General features: G+C 47.0%; 4 protein-coding genes across 9 annotated transcripts in view; 1 reads left to right on the forward strand and 3 right to left on the reverse strand.

The window, feature by feature from the left end:
* Positions 1-16: 16 nt before the first annotated feature.
* On the reverse strand, positions 17-8269 carry LOC106749708. The gene is made up of 11 exons (XM_014629410.1): positions 7459-8269; positions 6884-7287; positions 6640-6758; positions 5890-6382; positions 5542-5807; positions 5199-5338; positions 2439-2705; positions 1890-2210; positions 1416-1668; positions 1006-1280; positions 17-356 (listed from the first exon to the last, which is right to left on the reverse strand). The coding sequence occupies exons 2-11, from the start codon at positions 7194-7196 to the stop codon at positions 89-91; spliced, it is 2715 nt and encodes a 904-aa protein (XP_014484896.1). The 5' UTR covers positions 7197-7287; positions 7459-8269; the 3' UTR covers positions 17-88.
* Positions 8270-8708: 439 nt separating this feature from the next.
* Positions 8709-11342, reverse strand: LOC106749705. Its single transcript, XM_014629407.1, has 7 exons — positions 10836-11342; positions 10449-10746; positions 10216-10369; positions 9983-10125; positions 9723-9907; positions 9174-9561; positions 8709-9101 (listed from the first exon to the last, which is right to left on the reverse strand). The coding sequence occupies exons 1-7, from the start codon at positions 10950-10952 to the stop codon at positions 8863-8865; spliced, it is 1524 nt and encodes a 507-aa protein (XP_014484893.1). The 5' UTR covers positions 10953-11342; the 3' UTR covers positions 8709-8862.
* Positions 11343-11493: 151 nt separating this feature from the next.
* Positions 11494-12677, forward strand: LOC106749707 (U6 snRNA-associated Sm-like protein LSm8). The gene is made up of 4 exons (XM_014629409.1): positions 11494-11655; positions 11733-11773; positions 12114-12241; positions 12501-12677. The coding sequence occupies exons 1-4, from the start codon at positions 11625-11627 to the stop codon at positions 12589-12591; spliced, it is 291 nt and encodes a 96-aa protein (XP_014484895.1). The 5' UTR covers positions 11494-11624; the 3' UTR covers positions 12592-12677.
* Positions 12678-12831: 154 nt separating this feature from the next.
* The window catches only part of LOC106749702 (protein suppressor of sable), a 14092-nt gene continuing 2217 nt past the window's right edge, over positions 12832-24706 (reverse strand). The window contains exons 1-8 of one of the 6 annotated variants that reach the window (XM_014629394.1): positions 22570-24684; positions 20378-20753; positions 19997-20213; positions 19476-19828; positions 19090-19303; positions 18633-18961; positions 17876-18101; positions 12832-17725 (exon numbers count right to left, since the gene is read on the reverse strand). In XM_014629394.1, the coding sequence (XP_014484880.1) occupies positions 15858-17725; positions 17876-18101; positions 18633-18961; positions 19090-19303; positions 19476-19828; positions 19997-20213; positions 20378-20753; positions 22570-22676 (3690 nt within the window). In that variant the 5' untranslated portion in view covers positions 22677-24684 and the 3' untranslated portion in view covers positions 12832-15857. The other 5 variants (XM_014629398.1, XM_014629400.1, XM_014629397.1 and 2 more) reach the window with 5 other exon arrangements.

The raw sequence follows: 24706 nt of genomic DNA on the forward strand, positions 1-24706 counted from the left end.
TCATCAATCAACAATCGTTACTGATTCTCGACTACTGCCAGCGTCCGGTCCGAAAGCTCAGTTGCTCACTTTAATGGCTTTAATGGCTTTAAAGCCCCGCTTTGGCCGGAATAGTTGAAACGTCATCTGGGCAAGCGCACACGTCATCTGGGCAGGCGCACACCTCGTCCTCCTCCTCCTCGACGTAGTGACCCGGCGCCGGATAACTCGCGTGATAGATTGTATCGCCGACCATCGGTTGCGAAGGAGGCTGATACTTGGCCTTTTGTGCCCACGGAATCACCTCCTTGGACTGCGGCGTCCACGTTGGATAGGATAACTTATTTATCGTCTCAGCCTCGAGTTTCACGTCCGGCCTGGATGAAGACGCATTGCGCGAGATCGATACAAGTAACAACTGTTGATACGGGCCTTAGATTCGAGCTTTTCATTCGAATTATAATGTACGCGACATTGCGCTTGTCCCGACAACACTTATCTCTTTCCGTAAAAAGAAATCATTATATTGCGAGTAAATATGTAACATACAAAATACAGTATATAATATATAATTATAATATAAATAATAATAAAAGTAATATCCGTTAACAACGTATTCGGTTGTAATTCTTTGAAGATAATATTCCATCGTTTAATATATAACATATTAACTTTATGTTACTTCAGTGAAGTGCACGCAATTGTCTTTACGGAAAGAAAGAAATGTGGCGCGCACGGAAAGAAGAATTAGTCCTAAATCAAGAATGGATAATCTCGAATACGAATTTTTCCAAACGCATTTCCTACCACTGGGGAAAGAAGCCGGAAAATCCGCGGTAAAATTGAGATAAGAATTTGGTCTTTTCGAAACTATCGATCTCGAAGACGCGCTTGGAGGAGGCGAACGTAAGGGGCGTCTGAGAGGCGGCGGTCTCGGACGACGTTGTCGTCGCCTCGGACCTTGTCACTTAGACTTTGCGCTAGTTCACGCCTCCGTACGTGCGTGCATCTCGCTCCCCTCCTCACCTGCGATACAGCCTGATGGGTTTGCAACTGCGGGCGGGCTCGATCGCGCTGGGTTCCGCGTAAGACAACGCGGTGGTCGTGTCGCCTTGCAACGGCACGTCGGCCATACGGATATTGCCACTGGGGACGATGGGGCCCAGCCGGGGCGCCGTTTTCGCCACGTATTCGCTGCCCGTCGTCGTCTCGGACTGCATCGTCGCGCCGGCTCCCAGGGCGGGCCTGCGACGGGGCAGGATCGGCCGTCGCTTCTCGACCCAGACTCGTGGGTAACTCAGCTGCGGGCCGATTCGCATAAGTAACGACGTTCGTCATTACGACGAGTGACGCGCGAACGGGACGAGAGAGAGAGAGAGAAAAAAGAGAAAGAGAGCGTGTTCGTCGGCAGGGAGAAGAGTTGGTTGTTACACCACCTTGGTGGTCGTGTCGGAGAGCATCTTCACGTCGGGTATGGAAATACTGCCGACGGGGAGGATCGGCTCCACGCGCTCCATCTCGCCCGGCAGGTAGCTCTCCTTGTAGACGGTTTTGTCTGCGAATTCCGCGCCGCAGGGGAGTACCCTGCAAGCTGCGATTGGCAAGATCGGCCTCGTCGCACATATCACGTCGTTTTCGACGTAGCTCTCCGAATAAGTGGTCTGGTCACACATCGCGTCGATCGGTCGCCTGGAACACTCGGAGATTGAGTACACATCGACATTCGGCGGTCATCCGGTAATCAATTATCGATCCTTCGAGAGCCCAAGTAACAGTTTTAACAGAACACTCTTTTCTGTATTTACAATACGTTCTTTTTATATGTTTACTCGACGGGGACACATGATGAGTGCTTATTAACCCTTTCCCTCTTGTGAAAAGTAACACCGGACGGCAACATTGATACGTACTTGTACGTCGGCTTCATCGCCCAAGGGTACGACTCCCTCTCGCCGAGAACGAAGGGCTGATAGCTCAGCTTCTGCGTGGTCTCGTCGGGAAGAGGCTGGCTCGGCGGGCAATACCTCAGCCTCGGTTTGAAACTGGCCGTGGGCTCCGTAGGTCCCGGCGAAGGATAGGCCATCTTCGTTATCGTCCTGTTCTCCAACGGAGCCGAGCTCGTGCGGATGTTACCAAAGGGTACGATCGCTGCCGGCCTCTTCACGTGCTTCGCCACGTAATCGCGGCGGATCGTCGTGACGTCCTCCATCCTGCCTAGACCGGCCATCGGTCTGTGACGCGTGTAAAGTAATTTGCGCGTTAGCTCGAGCATCCTCGTCACCCTTATCAGCGTGTCTACCGATACTGGAAGCGTATTTTCGACGTTGCCGCCTGCCAGCGGAAAAAAAATCTCCCTTGAGATCATTCATTATTGACTCTCCCCCCTCTCTCTCTCTCTCTCTCTCTCGAATTGGCGGGAGCGCGCATGACGACCGTGTTCGTAGAACTGTTTCCCTTACCTACGTTTCGGCATGATCGGTTCCCTTTTGACGAACTGCCACACGGGCTGGTACGACAGTTTGGTGGTCGTGTCATCGAAAAATCGGCCGGTGCCCTTATCGAGAGTACGAGTCGGCCGAATCGGTTGCGGTCGCGCGTGACGCGCTGCCGCCGGGTCCACATTTAGGTAAGACAAGTGATACGTCGTGCCGGTCTCGAGTTCCTTCGACGGGATCTTGTACAGTCGCTCCGGCGCGAAAGATTTCACACGTGGCGGCTGCACGTATCTCTTGGCGTACTATATGTGTGTGTGTGTGTGTATGTGTGCGCGCGCGAATATGAATGTGTATTACAAACATGCACCGAATTACAATACGGAATTATAATATGTATTACAATATAAATATTCTATGTTATAATCAAGTACGGATTACACAACTGAGGAAGCGGGTGATTTTGCACAATTGCAAACGTTTAATCGAGTAATGAAACAGTAATTGGCATTCTGCAACAACCGGTGTGTTACGTCGGTTGTTGCATCGTAAGCGCTACGTAAGGACTGTCGAGGGAGAACAGTCGAGATCGGTTTGTGCAGAAATTACTTTTCTATTGCACGGACACGTAATCGACGTCGTGGCCGGTAAGGCTTTTCTCTTCGAAGAACAAGACTCGACTACCTCCATCTTCGCGGCTTTGAATTCCCCACCTCGTCGTCGTCGTTGTCATGCGATTCGTTAATCGAATGAATTGTACTAACACCTCCCGCATAAATCGTAATCGTCAATAACGAATATCAAAACATTTCAAGTGAACGAAACAGCGCGTCTCGGTGTCGGGGTCTCGTGACATCTCGGAAGCGATAAAACACGTCTCCAACGTATCAACATACTGGACTAACTTCGCGCGGCATTGTCGTCGGAAAATTATATTTATATACATGTGTGTGTGTGTGTGTGTGTGTGTGTGTGTCGAGGTAAGTACGAGAATACGAGATCACAGGATTCTATATTTCTCTCGTTCGACGGAGAGAACGGTGTGTTGTTATCGTTACAAGAGAGAAGAGACAGGCGAAAATATATAATTTTCATAAAAATTGCGCTAGAAACTCGATCTCGTCTCTACACACTTCATTAGTATAGCGGTCTCATTTGTACTTAACGATTTAGCGTCATTATTAACGTCTACGCGGAACTCTCTCTCTCTCTCTTTCTCTCTCTGTCGTCATCGATACGTATACCACGCGCCACACATGGCGCACACATACACCACAAGATCACAGTTTACAAACTTGAAAAAGTTTCACGCGTTGCGTAGTTCGAGTATACTTAACGATCGACACTTCGGAGCCAACTAACTGAAACAGCCAACATCATCTTACGCGTAGCAGAAGGAAAATACTCGCATGACGAAGCATCTGTCTGTTCATATTTGTTACTCGACGTCTAAGCGTGGTGGAGCGACGCGCGACAGTCGTTTTCTAAGTAACAATCTATGCATTTTATAATTACCGATTGGCACGAGCTACGGTGTGTATGCGTGTGACCTGTGTGTGCGGGTGGAAAACACGAGAGAGAGAGAGAGAGAGAGAGACGCGTTCCGAACTACAGAGCTGGCATTTCGTTCGTGATATCGTGCGTCGCGAATCTTACAGCGCACGCGCGTTTCTCTCTCTCTCTCTCTCTCTCTTCTTTTTTCTCCCACATTTCATGCACAGCTGAACGCATTAAAAGAATCCGTATTAACGTTATATATATATTTACTGTATACAATATAATTATACGAATATTTCTTATATCCCAATCAAACTGAGAGAGATTATTTATAAATATAGGACAGCCTAAAAAGGACAACCGGCCCGGTCGATCCGCGGCCGCGGCGGTGGTGGAAATGAAACTTACGAAAGAGAGGTAGAAATGTAGGATAAACTTAGAAAAATAAGTGACAATATTATTCGCGGCGCGCAGGATCGTTTCTCTGTGTAACTCGACACACTGACACCGATTCACTGATTCGATTGCTCGTCGACACCCGTAGAAGATGCGAACACGCGTCCTCAACACCAGGAGAAGAACGGACTCTTGTTCTGGAAGCGCTGGGTAAACGTGTCGGAGAACGAGAACAACCTCGGAGCGCCGTTCCCTTTGGCCCTGCGAGCAAAATAACGCACCATGAACCATCCCCGCTTAACCACTGCCGACAGAGACCAGGATTAAAAGAATCCATCGACACACCGATTTCCCAAATTTTCCCGGTCAACGGAGCGCAAACGTTGAATCGGGAAAATCGTACAACGGTACCAGATACAATCATTTTGAATATGAGAAATGTGACTTAACTGGAAATAAAAGAGATTAGAATAAAAGAGGAAAGACAAAATGACAGCACGCGAGCGCCCAGGTTTCTGCCCTTTAAATATTATATGCGAAAAAATTGTGAACTTAAAAGACACAAAAAATAAAAAAAATAAAACTACAAACATAAAAATAATACAGAGCATAATAAGTTAACGATAGGTGTGAAATAAAAGTTGCGTTGTGAAATTATTAAATGTATACACATACGTGCAGCGAATTTCTCGCAGGTTTTCAAAGCAAGCACAGCGTGACAAAGTCACAGAAGCTGCGTTCTCTTCGGACGCTCACGTGCTGCGTGAGCGTCATTCTATTCTTATCGTTCATTATACGCCGAAGGAAGAACAAAATGACAGAGCACGTGAGCGCCGGAGGGAACGCGGAGTCCGAGTGGCGTCAACTCAGGGATGCAAACAAACAAGTACATACTTTTCCACAATTACAGCCGGCATTTGCACCAATTGCACAGGGCTCTTGGCGTCTTTCAAGGCTTGCTGCAGGTTCAAAATCTGCCCGCGCATCACGCTCATCTGCCTGTCGAAGTGGTGCCGGTCGAAACCCTTATCTTGCTACAAAGATAACACGCAAACCGTACATGTCGTGACGCGGATAACAAACCGGAGACGAGACCGTCTGGGTGAACCCTTTAACTCCGGTTTTGAAGCCCGGAGGCCAACGTGTGACCTGGCTGATTATCTCACCGTCCACGTGAGTTACACCGCCGGTTACCCGAGTTAAAGGGCTACTACAACAACGACAAAGTACGACGTACTTTGAACAATTGGTACAGGTCGTCGCATAGATCTTGCACGAAGTTCTGATCCGAGAGTTGCGGCAGAACCAGCTCCCTCGTGACCTCGCTGAACGGCTGCTTCGCCTGTGTCAACCAGGCCCAGTGGTAGGGATACGCCCGCCAAGAGTCCGGGTGCTTGAAGGGGAAGGCCAAGCCGTTGTCGATCGCGGCGATCTTCACCTCGCCCTGCTCGCTCCCGTTCTTGCCGACGCTGGTGTCGTACTTGATCAACCAGTTGTCGTTACCTGCGGCACGAAACACCGTGCACAGCGACCGGGGTCTGTCTAGCGAGACCGGGACACGATCTAAGCGGTCCAGCTTGTTTACCTCTGTCCGTGTTCCTGATGATGTAGTCGAGGATGACAAGCCGCTCGAACTGCAACTGGAAGTCCCGACTGAGACGCGCCGGCAGAGATTCGTTCTCCCACCTCCTGAGCCAATAATCGGCGTCCTTGTAGCCGTCGACGAAGACCTGGAAGGAGCCGACCTTCGGCGGCAGCCCGATGCGATTGAAGTGTGAGCCCACCGTGGGGAACTGGTCCATGATCGCCTGCTTCATCCGTGCCTTCTGACGGTCCAAGCGCGGATAATTGAACACCTCGCTGACGAGCTTCACCACTCGGGTGTTCGGCACGATGCCGAGGCCCAGCTTGCGATCAACCAAGCTGGCGCCCGCTTCGCTCAGGTAGCCCTGATTCGGGATCAGGCAGCTCCTGCCGAAGCAGCAGGGACAGCAGAGCTTGTGCATCCATTTGGTCCATTTCGGGTTCAGCCTGCCGTAAGGCTCCTCGTCCTTCGGCTTGAACACGCCGATCACTTTCTGAAAGAGAGGAGGTCACACGATCAGACGAATTAGAACAGCGCAAGGTTCGTTGTCAGGACGTCTCAAAGGTGTCGTCCGGTTCACTTGCTCCGTTCCTCACAGCTGCGTCGCTGCGATAGGTTGAAGTGAGAAAACATATTACGTCGTCGCGTTTCAACTTATCGCACTCGGCGGTTCAGCAGTGCGGCTGTAAAGAACAGGAGCCAATTTTGTCTTTCCCACTCGATTCGCTCCGGGTCGTAAACAGATCTTACCGCTGCTGGATTCTTTACAAAGTAACTCCCGCTGGAGCCCTGGTATATCCTCTCCGGGTAGACCCCATTGTCTATCGCGCATTCCGCTTGCCACACCAGCTCCGAGAACTGTGGGTCATCTGGTGACAGCACAGATATATTTAAAAGACGCCTCGCGTAAGATTCTCAGAAAGATATCGGGGCTGAGTCAGAGAATAAATACACGGTCGGAGTCTAATTTCGCGGGGGAGGGTGAAAACCGCACCTGAGAATCTGTTGAACGTGACGTCGAGTTCCAAGCGACCGAGGAGAGGCTGGCTCTCCCGGTCGATCCCGGAGGAATCTATGGCTAGGGTTTGGTCGTTGCTCAGACCCGGAATGAACTCGACGTCCGGCAAGAGATCGGTGGCGATCGCGACTGGTTGCTGCTGGTGGTCGCTCTGCGACAGGCGGCTGCTGGGCGCGATGGACAGGTCCACCAGCGCATCGGTCTCCACCAGAGCGGCAGGGCTGGTGTTGTTCTGGCTGTGGTACTCTCGGTAAGGCACGTGCAGCTGCCGCTGTTCGGAGTCGCTCATCACAGATCGCTTCGCCCGGACTCCACGCCGCTCCGATTAAGCGGACACTCTTCCGTTTGTTATCTCTCCGTTAGCAGCTAAGATCGAGAAACTTTGGACGGAGAATGAGAAAGAGAGACCGAGAGATAGATAGATAAATATATATATATATATATAGAGAGAGAGAGAGAGAGAAAGGAGGAGGAAGAAAAGAGGGAGAAAGAATACATATATACGCGTACGAGTATTTGAGTACGGAGTATTCCGGTGGAGGAAACCCTACCTGTGGTGCGACATTCCCGTACGATTATCGTCCGTCTGTCGGCGACGCGTGATGCACCTCGGAAAAAATCCTGTGCCAGCGTGTTAGCGACGAGTGCATCCTCTATGCGTCATGCGACCTCGTACGTACGTGCGTACGTAGTAATGTAACCGCCGAGCGATATGCACAGCTGTGGTCATCGACGTCGACGAGAGAGAGCGCGCGGTGAGGGGAGGGCGATCTAACCCGATTAACCAAAATGCGGCCCGTCATCCCACAGACGGACGCTATCAGCTGATGGGATTACCGCCATACTTGTCGCGTCGTTGTCTCACGTTGCTTCGCGTTCCTTCTCTCTCTCTCTCCTTCTCCGCCTTCCTCCGTGCTTCCTCTTCGCTCTCCCTCACGTTGCACAATACCGACGACGCGACCGCACGGTTTGCATCACATTCGCCACGTCGTCGCCGCGCAATTCACCCTCCTCCTTGTCTTCCTCGTCGTACGATCACCTCGTCGGAGAAACGATCGCGTGTCTGGGTGATCCGTGGTTCCCGGAGGGATGCGATCGATGGTTCAATCGACTTGCGCCGGACTTCGGAGGTGTCGCGCCAAATGTCAAAGGATCTCGAGCCTTGCCGCGCGTCCCGTCACGGATTCAACTATCGGTCAGCGAGTGCAGTGTTGTTGCTGATCGCTCGAGTGCGCGAGGCGCCATCTAGGTTCACTTTCGTCCCGCGGAAACGGCGGATCTGTCGGACTCGATCGCGTTTAAAAACCGAGCGTGACGTTAAGGAACTCTCAGGCTGTGAGCTGTCTTCGCAATTTGATCGGAAATCAATCGTGGAAAATTGTGTAACATTTATTTCATCGCTCATCTTGTACATCTTCGTTGCTCAATACGGGCTTTTATAGATATAAACTGTGCAAGAGAATGAAAATGAATGAAATCGCGGAATAAATATAATATAAAATAACGCCATATCTCGGGCACGCGCGGAGTTTACATGCGTAAGTGCAAATCCATGTACCTGATGAGTCCGAATAATATTCTCTAAACTTCCAATTAGTTAACTATCATCAACTTATTTATACTTTCTAACACAATAATCTAGTCACCGGCAACACTTCCAGCACAGGTTCTATTTTTATCAGACATCTTTTTCACATCCTAGATTTGTATATCCTATCAGTACCCAATGTCTTAGGATATATATAACGAGGACGGTATCACAGAAGAATTGAAGAGATTCCTCGCTCTTCCATTACAGACTCTCGGGTTTGTCAGTTGGCCCGATATCGAACGACGGAGTTTTCTCTGCGTCGATCGTTCGCAGGTTGAACTTTGACTGTGCAACATGTTCCCTAAAGATTACGCATCAATTTACAAGGCGTCAAGATTTCCAAGTACATCGGAGTATCGAAAAATTACGACGAACCTGCGGAACGTTTAGGCGATGATTTGGAGGAAGCTAACAGTCGGGAGTACAAGGATGAAGTTGACTTCCCATTGGGTGTAATCAGCTCACTCTTCAAAGAGTATGCTCGAGGAGACAGCCATCCGTTCATGTGGTTCCAAGAGGATTCGCTGAAGCTTGACGGTGCCACCGGCCACTCGTATGGGCAATACTTACGTTTGTGTCTTCTAAACAGGTGCTTATGCTCACCTAGAAATGGTCGCTACGTTTCTGTGGCAAAAGTTACGTTCTCAAAAACGGTGTGACTTTAACAAGCGGTACCTTCCGTCGGGGATGGACACAACGTTTTGTGGAAGTGATCATTATCCACACGTTGATCCAAGTCAAAGCTGATCTCAGGGGATTCCAACAGTATCTCTCTGTTCTCTGCGATGAACGACGCGCTATCTGTTTCGAGACAGACCGGAACTTTCGTAACTCTCCCGGAGATGCGTTGCTCATCCAGATGCAGGCCGGTGAGCTTCACGTCGAGCGCGACGAACAACGATCGCAGGACTTTGATGTTTTTCCGAGCCTTTTCAATATACAGCGAACAACGCGACAAGTCCGACGAGTCGGCGATGTTTATACGGTGCAGTATCCGTGCGGACGCCAGACTGACCAATGACAGCAGAGTGGAGAACGCGATGGAGCCATTCGTGTACAAATCCTGAAGCAGAATGTTTGTGAAGTAAATCATTACTGATAATCGACTTTATATGTTGTGAGAAATACGAGTAAGTAATTGGCCAATCGTATTCGAATGTAAAGAGAACAATCGACTATGATTGGCTAATTTCTTATTCTTACTTCTTATGAAGACACTCCTACCTGCGTACGTAGGAATCGGTTGTCGTCGTTAATCCTGGGTAACTTATTCGCATCGAGCACTCCCGAATTCGAGATTATCTTGGAGACGAGCTTGCACAAGTGTCTGCAAGATTCTTCCAATTCGCTTAACTTCTCGTTCCTGCTACATATATATTGCAGGTTCTTCGATATGTTCCTTTTCCATACTGCAATGTTAAACTAACATTGTGTAGACATGTTATATATAATATTTATAAGAGAGAGAGAGAGAGAACACAAACTGTTTACGATGTTAGAATCTTGGACATCCATCAGCTGTTTCTGAACCAATGGATGAACCGACATATCAAATACCAGTTTCTTTATGTTCTGCGTCCTATCGAAAATCTCCGACTTATATATACTTTGTAATTCCATCTCACTCCTAAAACGTACGATGATAAAGGAAAACCGTCGACACGGAAAACTGAGAAGAATTTTCACCATGCGAGCAAATATAATTTCCAGGATTTACTTGAGAAAGTTACTTGCAGTATCCAGAACTCTCTTCGCTTTCCTGTGCATTTCCCGCGTGAGTCTGCATCTCTCAGCGATTACACCATTGAAGTATGCTATAGTCAGATCATCAGCTGGACTCAAACGTGGTGCGTTCAGCAAATCCCCTTGAACTAAGGGGACACATCTTGAATAAACAACGATGGGTGGAACAGTGGCTGTCTTTAGTGTCATACTGAATATATTACCCACATTGTTTCTTAATGTAAGCTCTGAGAGCAAGTTGCGATACCTTCCACATGATGATTAGAAACTTGGCCCCTCCTGCTTGCGCCAAGTGAGACGTTAGAATCGTCGGGAAATTAACGTCCGGATTGTCACGTGACAGAACAGAGAGGAAGCCCTTTATTGCACTGCGGTACATGACTTCATCCTTCTTACACGACAGCGGCCAACTGACCATTTGTTTGAACAGCTTCGCGTCGTATATGACCGACAGATAATAAGACACATGCAGGAAACCAGCTATGTTGGGCTTGTCGAACATGTTCTGCCAAGGAGTAAAAACACGCTTGTTAAGAAATTTACGGATAAGATAAAGTGAAAACGTCGATTTTTCTAAACTACTCGTTGCCGTACCTTCTTGAAATGTTTCTGAAATTCAAGGGACGGCGGTACCACCTGCGTCAGAAGAAACACATTTTCGTGGAACGACGCGCCAACGATCGTGACATGATTCTTTCCCGACGCGTTCATCGCAAATATCTTTACGCGAATCCAGCGGCCTGTCTCATCGACGGTGCTTGCCTGTGTCGTTAAACATTCGATCCGCACCGTGTATAATTATTCGGCCGAACGCCACCAAGTAACGCGAACCAAGTGTTATCCGACGGAGTTACTTCGTGTTTGTATACAATACGTCCTTCGGTGATACCTGTCTCATGTTGTCCGTCTTAGAGAATATTAGACGCTTCGAGGAAATTTGATCGAGCAATGAACTCACGAGCGTGACGAAATAACACCGGTGAAATCGTCCATACTGGCGGGAAGCGCGTGAAGCGATTGAAAAACGACTAGGTTTTCCTCCGCTTCCGTCGTTGACGGAATCGTAAGACGAACGATATCCCGCGCTTTTTCATATTTTACTGAGATCCGCCATGACGGCGGGCCAACCTAGCGATTGATGCCAGACAGTGTGACCACAAATTCCCTAGCACGTCGTGTTCTGGGAACATTCACGCTTATTCGCATTCGCAGTTTTTTGCAGCGACGACGGTTATACGATATGATCGGTGCGAGGAAAGTTTGTTTGGCAACTGTTTCGCTTTAACCTTTATTCGGCGTCGTCGACCACCCGCCGTCTCCCGCTAATGCGTACTTATGCGGTTGCACATTCGATATATTTTGACAGGTAGCCGATGATAAATAATGGCGTCGGGCTTAGAAAGCTATGTGAATCGTATCCTTTACGTTCTTCAATTTTTTTCCCAAGCAGCTACGAACAGATATACATGTGTTGTCCTAAATGATTATTAGACACGGTCTCCGTTATCACGTCGGACGGTAGGAATTTCATCGTAAGTATGCGTATTTGCAAGCTCATAAGTGTGCTGAAATAACCAATATATTCATGAGTGATCCTCACTTACCCAAAAATTCATTTAGACATATTTCGTACCTGGGAATGACATGTACACACACACACACACAAGGTGATGACACAGTGTTGTCTTTTTTTTCTTTTTGAGAAAACTAATAGTGTCCTTTTGCATATCCAAATTTTTATAATTATATTTTGCACATGAGCCACATTTTAACCTGTTGGGGAATTGATCATATTCTGTATCTATTCTGCAATTATTTATAGGGTTATAGTTTCACATCTAATCGAATTTCAAATGGTATTTCCTTTCTCAGGGAACATTAAAAGGCTTTGACCAAACCATCAACATAATTCTGGATGAGTCACATGAACGAGTATACAGCACGACACAAGGAGTGGAGCAAGTTGTCCTGGGTCTACACATCATCAGGGGTGATAACATGTTAGTATGATCTTCAGAGACCAATCTTACAAAATGCACAACTTCAATCATTGTACTATTATGATTTTTATTAATACTATTTCTACCGTACATGCATATGTTCGTTTCGTTATATAAAGTAGTAATAGAAAAATAATTTTATTTTACACCATTCTGCTTATATTTTACATTATTCTATTCTGTACAAGTGAAATAAATATGAAACATGAACGTTTATGCAAGATGTACACAATATTTTATGCGCTCTTTTTTTTTTCAGAGCAATAGTGGGAGAATTGGACGACGAAATGGATGCACGACTGGACTTGTCAGCGATACGAGCTGAACCTCTAAGCTCTATCGTACATTGACTGTACGCATGTACCAGAAATTACATCTTAAAGTTACCGTCTGTTCTGGTTCCAACCTAAAATAAAAAAGTAATTTGTGTACATCAGAAAAAAAAGAATATATATATATATATATATATATATATATATGTATGTATATATATGTATATATATATATCTTCTTGTTTTCATGTATGACGTGTTAAGCAGGTTGTATATTGTATAAAAATCTTCATTCATCATATATATATATAGACAAGCTTCTTATATAATTGTATTTTAAAAAGTGCACAGAACTAATACAGTGGTATTTACATCATTGAGACAAAGTACCGAGAACATTGGAATCGGCAAATCTCATCTGTACAAAAATCTTATATGATATAGTGAACTTCGCTTTATACAAATATAACTTCACTCTATCATGCTACAGCAGTAATAATATTAATAAGTGAATGATGGGAACGATATATAATTGCATTATGGATTAATATTCTAATAACGAAATAATCCTGTATATATATATTTAGATTTATCCTTATGGAAATATGCATATGTATCTCATATAAGTTTAAAAATCTGGCTTGCTGCCGAGTATTACAGTAGGATACATAACGCTATGTACCACACCAAGAAAGATTAGTCGGGCAATTGTTTGGAGGGCAATTTTATACTGGTGGTAAACGAGAGCACCGAGTTGTGTGTTGCTTTGAGTCGCTTGATAATCACTTTGTGTTAATTTCGTGAAAATTGGGAGTCTCAAAGCAACGGAACTCGCGCCCTCATATGTACGTTCGTAGAAGGCGAGTAGAAAAGTATTTTTCGTGAAATAACTGTAGATTGGTTCGAATTTCTCTCTTCAATTTTTTCTTTTTTTTTTTCCTTACAAAATATTGCATTTTACGTTAGTCTACATCGTTGTGACCTCGCGATCTGTACACGCTGCCGCCACGGTAGGTATATAGATCGCGTGTAGTCGGCGTCCGAAAAGTTGTGTACGTATGCAAATCAAATAAAATAAATAAATGAAAAGGTTGTAGTAGATAAAAAGGGATCGACTGTAACAGTAATTAGAATGTTAAATATACTGAACGTATTCGTTCTTCCAAACGAATAACAAATCATCGTGTCATCGTTATTAATTGGCCCATTAAATGATTACTTCTGCCACGTGATATTTCTGATTTCTTAAATCCAACGTTGCGAAGTATCGGTTAATGCGATATCGTGAGAATATATTGCTACGGTACATGATTCCTTTTTTTTTTATTCTTAATTAAAACAAGCATACGGTATACTGTGAAAATGATCTCTCTTAAAACAATGATTCAGTTCTTGGTATAAGTTAACGTGTCATACATGAAAACAAAATCACGTTGCTCGCGAGATGAAGCATCTCGTGTCTCATCGGAGCCCACCATCCCGACGCCGACTGACCGACACGCACGTGCCGATCGGATTGCTTGAACGTGAATCATAAAGAGAGACACACAACACGTGCCTCGCATGCCGCGCATGTTCCTTCGCACATTGCTTCGTCCGTGTGTCGCGTGCTACGTGTGGAAGACAACAGAACTCATCAATGCAATCGCTATCACCTGCCATCGTTTCATCAATCGACCGACCGACCGACTGACTGACTGATTGATTGATTTGCGCGCGATTTACATGCTAACAAGTAATCTTCACCAAGTGATGCACGCCGATTTTGTTGTGAAAAAATTAGCTCGATATATCAGCTGCAGCGCTTATATGCAAGATATCTTGTTTATAACAGTACTAAAAAATATTTTACGAACAACGCATTTCAGAAAACCAGTTTCTCGGACAAAAGTCACTTGGTTTCAAAATGTACGTAAGGCGGTGACCTATATCTGATCGTAAGAAGTCTCACGATCAAATAGAGGTCATCCATTTTATATACCTTTTAAAATTATGACTATAGTTCCGAGATTCACTGTCATTACTGAAAATCTGTAATATACGCAACATAAACTATAGATTTTTCGTACTGGCAGTGAGCTTCGGGACGCAGCCTAAGTAACCACTATTCGAGAAACTTTTCTGAAATACGTTGTTAGTGATATATTTGATAGTACCATTGCAAATAAGATAGCCTACAAGCGTTGCAGTTGATATTGAGTTAATTTGTTTTTCCGTAAATAATCATCTCACGTGGTTTTGTGTAAAACCTCGAAATGATGAACAAAATCAGCGTGCACTTGCGTGTGTATGCGTACGCAGACCGGCATAATAGTCTTAACAAGCACTATATATATCTATATAGGTTACTAATTGCAACGAATGTGTACGGCCAATACTCTGCGTAACCGCGCACATTTGTTCCCGGGCGTTAACATAAAGCCGTCACTATAACGTATTGCCATAATGCAGCGCTCCTCCCCGAATAATTAATAAATAACAAATCGATAACCAATTAACAATCAATAAGATTAGAATATCCTAATACCTAGTTGTATAATACGTTAAGGCTGTTATATGCCGGGCTGTGTACTCGTAATCTGACCTTACATCCGAAATCGCCTCAAATTAATCTTGAGACGCGCAAATAACAACGAAACGATCCCTCGCAACATTTCAACATTCCGAGGACCGGTTTCTATCCGCAAAAGAGTTGGTTACAAGGGAAATAAATTGGTGTGTGTCAACCGGTTTCCGAAGTGTCAAGATAACTTCCGATAATCCTGAACGCAGAGCTCGGACCACGAATGCAGTCCCGAGTCTTGTCTTTTTTCCGAATTTACTAGGGTATACATATTTCATTGCTATGTATAAATATCTCTTACATTACATTACTCATATATATGTATATTATGAATTATCCTAGCTAAGCGTTGTTGAGAATTATGCAACCTTACACAGCTATTAGTCTGTTCAACGAAGGTGTCGTAAGTAACGTACGGGTTTTCATTTTTCTTCTTCCTTTAAGTAAGTCCAAAGTGGAGAGGAAATCGCGCGTACACAAATGAGCATTACACCAGGACGCGTGCGATTCCCTTCTGTCGTCGCGTCCTAATAAAGAACTCTCTCTGTCTTTCTCTCATGCACACTCCCACATACACACGCACACACTCATACACTCCTGCATACACGACGACGACAGCCTGATTGATCAACCACCGCCGCTCGACAACTCGTCGTCGTGAATAAGGGACTCCGAATGGCGGTACACCGCAAACGGGATCGGAGAGAATCGCTCGTCTCAGGTACTCAGTCTACACGGTAGTTGTACCCACAGTTGGCAGCTGTTCCTTGGAAGCTTCCTCTCAGTTATTAGCCACCATGTTGGTCCTGTTGCGGTTCCGCCGGCGGATACGGCCGCCGCGCCGGTTCCCGTTCCCGGGGCCCCACTCGGCGCCGTCGCCCATGAAATTCGGCGGGTTCGAGGCGTTCGGATTGAAGCCCATCATGCTGGCATCACCGGGACCGCCGGGACCGCCGGGTCCGCCGCCGTTACCGCCGCCGAAGTTGTTGAAGTTACCGCCGGGATACGGCGGCGGCGCGCCGCCCTCGTAGGAATTGTCCGGCCCGAAGGTGTTGGGTCCGGGGCCCAGAAGGCCGACCCCGTTGTTCCGCTGGACGTTGAAGCGCGGGTCGTAGTTCATCTGGCCTCCTTGCGGCATCGGCATCGGCGGGCCGTTCATGCCCATCGACGGTGGCATGCCCATGGGCGGCATGTTCTGCGGCGGCATCGGCGCGTTCATCATCGGCCTCATCGGGCCCATGTTCGGGCCCATGGCCATCGGATGGCTCGGCCCCATCGGCCCCATCATATTAGGTGGCGGCCCGCCAGGCATACCGGGCGGCACCGGCATACCACCGGGCCCAAGTCCCATGTTGGGTCCCATGTCCATCGGCTGTTGCTTGGGCATCATGGAGTTAACGCTCGCCGCAGCAGCGGACTGGCTGGAAGCGGCCGCCTCGAGCGTCTTCCGTCGCGGATCCGAGCGGATCTGCGGCGGCGACTTCGGGGTCTCCTGCTTGACGATAGCCGTCGGCGGCGGCGCCGGCGGAGGCGACATCGGCGAGTCGGTCACCAGCTCGACCTTGCCGATGCGGAAGATCTTGCGCAAACGGGGATCGTACTTGACCTGGGCGTCGTTCTTCGTCAGCTTGAGACCGGTGTAGTCCGGCCGCGGTATGTCGACGATGTAGACCTTGTAGACGATCGGCGGGTGCGAGGCGATGCTCGCGTCTATCTCGGTGCAGGGCATGTGCGAGGGCGCCGGCTTGAACGGCAGGCTCAGTATCTGGCGCAGGTCCACGTCGGACTTGGCGGTGGAGGTGTCGGTGGTGAAACCGGCGCCCACCACCCGTAAGTCCGTGTCGCCGAAGCCGGTCTGAAAGCGTTGCCTGAAGTCCATGTCCTGCCGCCTGAGGTCCTGGTCCGTCTTCGTCCTGAGATCGGTGTCCATGTGCGTGTCCATCGGCGTGATGCCGCTGCTGTAGATGCTGGTCTCTAACCTGAGGTGCTTCTGCGAGTCCCTCTTGCTGTCGGATATGCTGGGACTGCTCGGCTTCTGTTCGTCCCTGCGTTGCCTGGGATCCCTGGACATGCGCGGGTCCCGGGACACGGGGGCGACGGGCGCCGGGTCCGGCGAGACCCTCGGGCTCGACGCTTCACCAGTGGGTTCCTGCTTCACCTTCGACGTGTCTTGAGCGGAGGGCTGCGTCTTGCCGCCCGTGGAACTCTGAGCTTTCAGCGTCGACAACAGCTTCGACACTTCGGCGCTGATGTCGATCTTGCTCAAGTCTCCCAGTTTGTCCACGATGGCCGCCGGTTGAGGGACGCTCGGCGTCGCGGGCGCCGTTGTCTGGAAGTCCTCCTTGATGACGATGTTCTGAGTCCTCTCGGCGGACTCGATCTCGTCTTTCATGCTGTCGACTATGGTGAGGTTGCCGCTCTCGTCGTCGTCGTCGTCGTCGTCCTCCTCGTCCGAATACCAGTCCTCCATGATTTGGTCCGTGTGGCCCGCGCCGCCGGCGTCGCTGTCCATGTTCTTGAAACTGTCCTGGGCCGCGCGCTGCTGCTGCTGTATCCGCATGAACAGCTCCTGCGCCTTCTTCGGCAAGTGCGGCGGCGCCTCCTGATCGTCCGCGGACAAGAAAACCGCCGTGTCGCTGGGTTGCTCGCCTGGTGAACACCGAGATGATTTAGGATTATCTATTCTGCTCGGACAATGCCTTCCTTTCAGGCGAGTCGGGCGTGAAATGAAGATTTTTGAAAAGCAATGCGAAATATTAATATCTGAAATAGAGGATGTACACAAGTAGCGATGCTCACTTTGCTGATTAATAGCGTGCTTGGCTTTGTCATCATCCTCGGCTGGCATCTCGATAACGAGGTCCGACTCTTCGTCCTGATCGCTCTCGTCGTCGATTTTATTTTTCGTGAGATTCGCCACTTCGTCGGCTATGCTGTACACAAGCGCTGCTTTCTTCGCCTTCAGCATCTGTCTCAAATCGATGTCCTTCAAATTGTCCACCGAGTTGCGAGTCTTTTTCTTCGGCTGCAAAATTAAACAGTAGTGAGATGAAATAATTCTATATATTTTTTTTAATTCGAATTTGCATGATTCCGCGATGTCACAGATGTTGCAACTCGTTGCAATATCAAGTATCAGAAATTATTTTGTCGAAATAAAAAAAAATCTATTTTTTTCTTTTTTTTATATTTTCTCATAAAGCAACTCTTTAAGAATCTTCTGCCGAAAGCTGGAGGTCGGGATCTTACTTTTTACGCTAATGACATAAAATAATAACATAAAATAATGTACAGTTGCGATTTGAATTTTTATAAAATCTTTTCTAGCTTTCGCGAAATCGTGGCAAAATAAAAAAATTAGACGCCTTTTTAAATATTTATAACTTCCTAATAAATAACATTTTTATTTTATCTTTTACGCGTTATTTTATCACTCAATACTTGTATATTATATTTCTAATAAATTTATATTTATATCTTCAGTCCTCGATGAATAATCAGTGAAAACGCGTGTTTATCCGCGTGCATAAATCCTGATACCCCGTATTAGTTATACCTGATCTAATATATCATCCTCTCCTATGTCCTTCGTAAAATCTTCTTTCGTTTTGTGTAGATTTTTGTTTGATTCCGTATTTATTTCGGCGTAAAAATCTGTAGGCGGCGCAGCCAACTGCATCTGTTTCTGCTGTAATTGCGCGTTGCTATGTTGCTGCGTGGCTAGACCCAATGCAACATTTGGAAGCTGAAGACACAGTTCGTTCGCCGACTGTAGCAGCATAATTTGTTCATAAGGGACTCTGTCCTCGTCCGATCCCCATCGTGTCCTCTTCCCGGTGAGTTTCCTCTCTCTCATATTGACCTTTTGTTGACCCATTGACTCCTCTGTTGAATTTTTACTTTAGATTATTCGGAGAATCGATATTAACGCGCACGAACGAATTCGCGCAGAGATGTAACTTAAAGTCGCCGTCGGAGTAACTTCAATAAGAACTACATCCGCTTTGAGTTACCTTTGTCATCTTTTTCGTCATTCTTGTCCGTAGGCGCTGTTAAATTTAACTCAAAGAGACTGGGTATCTTTTGATTCGCCGTATCTTGCCCCTGAGCTAAAGAACGTGCAGTATTATTTATCATTAATATTGCACCCTCTCTGCTTAGCCTGGGGAAATCCCCAAGAATCTCCTTCGGTGCACTTTCCAAGTGTTTTAACAGAATCGCCTTCACCTGAGAGCACAAACAGTTTTAAGGGAATTATTTTCCGTGACAGACTTAGGTAACTTGTTTTCTCTTCGCGAGCACTTGGAATATAATTTGAAATAAGTCGCATAGATAAATCACGCTAATCTCGTTATGAAATTATAGATATTAAAGTTAAAAAAGAAACGTTATGAATTACCTGATCGCTCAAAGGCTGATGCGAAAATTTACAATTGTCACCCTGATTACACTTTAAACCAGTATGGAAGAACTTGCACGGAAAGTCCTGATGCATGTAGAGACACTTCTCCCGCTTAGCGCAGCAGTCCATCAGGTAAAACTTGCATAATTCCATCTTCCTGGGTGGCAAGGCGTTGTGCGAGAACGGACAGTCGTCCCCCCTGTGACATTTTCCTTGCATGTAGTACAAGCAGATCGTCTCCGACTCGTGTCCATGATCGTTGTTCTGCGGTCGACGGCCGTTTCGGTCGTTTCGCATTTGACCACGAGTCTTGTTCTTACCGCCACGCTCGTTCTTACCACCGCGACGTCCTGTTACAAAACATTTGCAAAAACGTTGTTGAGAGCCAACTCAGCGGCGAATAATATTGTACAATTATTACGTCAGTAGAAGTCGGCAAAAATCACTCTAATACGGAATGCGCTTCAATTGTGTAATGTCTAACGGGGAAAAAGTGAAACATCAGCGGGTCCTCGTACCTCCACGCCCGGTGCCGCGTTTGCTTTCATTCTCCCTGTGTCGATTGATGGTAGGCCTCTCCTCGAAATCTGGAATAGTCTCGAAAGTGTCGTGCTCGTTCGCACGTCTGGGGGAGTTGTTCTCTTGCGAATCCTTCCTGATGGGCGAGGCTCCTCGCACGAAGAGCATCTCATCCTCGTCCTCGTTACCGTTCTCGTCATCGCTGATTTTTCGCTTCTGAAATATGAAATATCATGAGATATTTAATCCGTTAGTCATAACGTGGCAACAACTGGAAGTGCCCTTGCTAGTTTATCCGTAAGAACTTATTGCTTGATACGTGAATTCGGGTAAAATTCAAATCAGAGATTAAACGACGACCTAGTAAATAAATAACGTGCCTTTTGCTCTTTACTACGGTCTTCTTCCCTCTCATCACGAATTCTCTTCCTGGCCTTGTTCCTGTTGTTCTTGTTCTTCGTCTTGATTTCTTGATTCCTCCCCCCGTCCTCCTCCATCGCAGCCTTGATGGCCTTTTCAACATCTCCGGCCCAATCTTCGGTCGGACACTTGTATTTCAGGAAACGGTCATGTTTACCAGCTGCTTGCGCAAGCTGCTTCTTGTTCTTGCTGAACTTCGGCTCGAAACTTTTGCTCTTCACAATATCTGGTTTTGGTATTGGTTTTGCTGCTTCCGGTGCATTATTCGCAGTGTGGGTGACCGGCTCATCATCCTCGTCTGATGGGATCTCTCCATCTTCCAAATCATTATCAGTGCTGCGCATTTATAAGAAGAAAGATATGTGAGAACGGAAGCGTTAGGAGAATTTGCAGATTTACCTCTTATGTAGTGATTTATCATGTTTCAATGATAATTGTTGCAATGTAATTTACAAGTCATACATGTAAATTACGTCTTGCCGCGTGCTAGGCACAAGTCTATACACAATAATTTCTCAATTCACTACAGAAGAGATAACGAGAGTCTGTTTACACATCTAGTATAATCAAATATGAACTTTTCGTTAAAGCAGCAAGATAGATTGTGACTCAATGCTTGCAACGACGACAAAAATTGCAATATACTTCTTATATTTTCATCACTCATGTGTGATGTACCGTATATTACTATCTATCATATACGACACATGTGATTAAATGTATGCACAATACTAAATCACATTATTACCGAGATGTGATGGTCCCTGCAATGCGTAAGAAAAACTACTAAATTTGCATTGAAAAGGCAATCAATTATCAATCAGACGCAATGTGCGTGTTTATTATTTCATTGCTACTCGACCACAAAGTTGCAACGTGACGTGATGAGTGATGAGTAAGATCTGATGTTTATTTTCGGAGACGTCGGTATCGAGGGATATATATATATGCATATGCGATCATTGAAGATCAGAAGATCAATCGTAAATAGAGAAAACGAATTGTCCAGTCTCATCGTAAAATGCCGTAAAACGAAGCCTTCGGACGTCTACGAGAAAGAGAGACGCGTCTCTCGATGGCGTGCGGCGTCATCACCTCGACATAACTCATAACAGCCACTCTCTGTCGGGCTATTCGACGCGACGTGCGTCTGCGGGCTCTACGGGGCTGAAAATTACGCCGAGGAGATCATGAGGATGGACTCATGATTCGTCGTCAGGGACAAATTGATAGCGATCATTGCGAAACGGGCCGACGGACTGTACACGTGTACATCGAGCGCAGCGTGGAGAACTTCCGAAGGAGGAACTTTGATCGAGCGGCCTGTAACAATGTGACGCATGTCTGCGCGGTTACTAACCGTGGCGAAAATATCGGCCGCATCTATCTACTCGAAGAAGCCTCCCATGTTTTTTTTTTTTTTTTTTTTGCGCGACAACAGGCTAGACTCGATAATCATCCTTGACGTATCTGTTTTTCCCGGCTGCAATGTCGTTCCACACTTCCTGTGGGTCGAAGTAATAACATATGCAAATTGTACACCAGAAATGTCCACGAACGAGGGAGAGACAAATAGCGATAATTGCGGCTGAAAAGAACAGACGCTTTCTCTCGTGATTTGCCCCCCCGGATCGTCCGAACGGTAGAAACCACCTGGTTCGAGAGCGAAAAACGATTCGAGCGAAATACGAGACGAACGGAATCCGACAGTCGTTTCGTCGCACAACCGAGATAGAGAAGGAAACCGATCGATGAAGATCCCACGGCGGAGGCACAGGCTGCACACTCGGACACCGATCGAACTCACTGAAATTACGACGCATTCGCGCGAGCCTCTGACTCGATTGAGGAAAAAAGAAGAAAAAAAATGCCAATTTTCTTCAATGTTCCTGAAATCATGCCTCACGCGAATCATCATCGACCAATTGCCCGCCGATTGACGTGTCTGTGTGTGTGTGTGTGTGTGTAAGCGAGATCTGTATTCTAACAGGTGTTACAAAGGCCGCCGCGAAGTCGCGGATCGAATGTAAGATATTGGAGTTGTCTTACCATGTCATCGGGTCATCATTATCATCATCATCAGATCATCATCATCATTATCATCATCATTATTATTATGACGAATCGTCATAATCATCAAGTCATAACATACGTTGAAGGGACCATCGTTGTCACGTTCTCAACGGCGTCATCATCGTCGTCGTTGCAACATTGTCGATTCAAAGGCGACATTAGAGCCGACGATGCGACAGAAGACATTATGTCCAAGAGCAGCTCTTCGCGTGTCGATTCACGTACATTCCGTTCATTGAAGGGTTTTCTCTCTCTCTCTCTCTCCCCCTCTCTCTCTCGGTCTCTCTTTCTCCTCCTCCGTTGGGTATACGTGTTCCGAGTGCGTGTATATTATGCGTGTCTCGTGTGTCAATAGGAAAGAGACTGAAGGGTCAGGAACGTCTGTTCGTCCCGCGTGGTGTTAGGAACGGCGCGTGTATACCGAGTGGCGCGTATCTACCGCGCGCTTTGTTCCACGCTCGCCTCCTCTATCCTCCAATCCGCTAGGCTACGTTCTCTCGATTCCTCTCGAAAAATTCTATCGGCAATTTCCACGCGTCGTTCCCCTGCGACTCGCCCGGGAGGATCGGTGACGTCACACGCGCCGAGGAAAAATCGGGAAATCGTAGAAGACGCGGTAGATCTCGCGGTACGTCTGTTCCGTGATTACGTTAGACGATAAACATATTAATGGCGCGGCCATTAATGACAGAACGCACTGAATGGCGCGCAGCCACCGTGACGGTCTTATCGTTAACGGGGCACACAACAGACGTAACCTTGCGACACCCGGTATCAACGTCGTCGAGGGAAAGTACTAAAGGGTCACCGATATACCGTTTCTCCCCCGTCTGTGTGGGTGTATCCTCGTGTGCGCATGTGTGAGTGAGACTGCCCTTCCGCGTAAAGGGGGTAGGAAATAAAGCCCAAGGACCTAACCCGGCCGACACTTACACGCGAAAGCGACCCGGGGAAATCGATATCCCATGACATTTCTCGCCGTGTTCTCACCGGTAACGCGTTTATCGCGCGATCGCTGGAAATTTTCCTGCGCCGATATCGAATTATTCCTATAGATCCGATCTCGGCTCAGCAAACTTCTAACGGTTGCAAAATGAAGGCAGACATTTCCGAAAGATGTCTTAAACGCGTCCAAAAGTCAAATTTTTTTTCAGATATCTTTCAGACGTCTTCAAGGCCCGGTTTTTCACTGTCTGTTCGCTTAACTTGCGATTTACGCTCAACCTGACGATAATATGAAAATTGTGTTTTTCTATTCGCGATTGAGCGTCAAACTTCAGAAGTTGTCACTGCAAGACCATCGTCGGTTTAACGACTAACCATGAATAGAGGAACAACTTTGACATTATCGACGGATTAAGTCTAAGCGTCAAGTTAATCGGAGAATGAAAAATCGGGTTCGTAAAGTCTTACGGAAATTTCTGTCGGGAAATGTTTCCGCCGTAACGTAAACCGTCGTCGTTCATCTCGCGCCCGTCCGAGACGCGCCTGCGAATTCGAAATTTCAGTCGATTTCGCGCTAACAGAAAACGCACTTGACCTCGCGTATCGATCTGACGGCCCGTGACGTTATCAGATTACTTCTCCGAACCGGGGTGGGCTGTGAGCTGCTTCTCTCATTTCGACCTCGCAATAATAATGAAATCCGCGCGACGTACATGATTCTGTTTGTTTCTTTTGCAAGAGATTCTGGCGGTGGCGCGGTGCCGAAATTCGAGCTCGTTCGTCGCTACAAATAGAGGGAAAAACATGACGGGCTCGACCCTCCCACGCGAATTTTCTCTCTCTCTCTTTCGAAAACTGCGCGACACAATTCCGAAAATAATCCGCCGGGGCTCCTACGGGATCGCGATCGATTAGAGAACAATCGTATTCTATGTAACGAGCGTCACGACAAGAGGAGGCAACCTTGACCTTTATCCATTCCTTCCTCTCTATCTCTCTCGCTCGCTCTAACGTCCAATTCGACGTGAACACGATACACTTAGAAAGAGACAGAGAGAAAGAAAGAGAGAAAAAGGAGGAGAATGGAAACTATAGAACGAAAATTAAACAAATGCCACCTTCGACTTAAAATTAGCCCGTGAAACGTACGGGGAGAAAAAGCGGTGAGCCGAAATCCTGCGAGTGCTCTCTCTCTCTCTTTGTCACGGTCTGGCGGAATATATCGGTCGAGAAGGGCCGGTAAGGTGGGAGTGATGCGTGAGGGGGGGGGG

Source organism: Dinoponera quadriceps, unplaced genomic scaffold, assembly GCF_001313825.1.
Source record: "Dinoponera quadriceps isolate SergipeBrazil2010 unplaced genomic scaffold, ASM131382v1 scaffold3289, whole genome shotgun sequence".
In the NCBI taxonomy this organism is placed as follows: Eukaryota; Metazoa; Arthropoda; class Insecta; order Hymenoptera; family Formicidae; genus Dinoponera; species Dinoponera quadriceps.

Bases quoted from the DNA above. Each gene is read 5' to 3' on its own strand.
- LOC106749708 (XM_014629410.1), bottom strand. From the start codon at position 7,196: ATGAGCGACTCCGAACAGCGGCAGCTGCACGTGCCTTACCGAGAGTAC. The intron at 5,808-5,889 runs GTAAACAAGCTG...TTCGTGCCGCAG, and splicing joins CATCAGGAACACGGACAGAG to GTAACGACAACTGGTTGATC. The intron at 2,211-2,438 runs GTAAGGGAAACA...CACGCGTCACAG, and splicing joins CCGATCATGCCGAAACGTAG to ACCGATGGCCGGTCTAGGCA.
- LOC106749705 (XM_014629407.1), bottom strand. From the start codon at position 10,952: ATGAACGCGTCGGGAAAGAATCATGTCACGATCGTTGGCGCGTCGTTC. The intron at 9,908-9,982 runs GTTTGTGTTCTC...TTAACATTGCAG, and splicing joins AGATTCTAACATCGTAAACA to TATGGAAAAGGAACATATCG. The intron at 9,102-9,173 runs GTACCGCTTGTT...GACCATTTCTAG, and splicing joins GTGTCCATCCCCGACGGAAG to GTGAGCATAAGCACCTGTTT.
- LOC106749707 (XM_014629409.1), top strand. From the start codon at position 11,625: ATGGCGTCGGGCTTAGAAAGCTATGTGAATC. The intron at 11,656-11,732 runs GTATCCTTTACG...AATGATTATTAG, and splicing joins CTTAGAAAGCTATGTGAATC to ACACGGTCTCCGTTATCACG. The intron at 12,242-12,500 runs GTTAGTATGATC...TTTTTTTTTCAG, and splicing joins ATCATCAGGGGTGATAACAT to AGCAATAGTGGGAGAATTGG.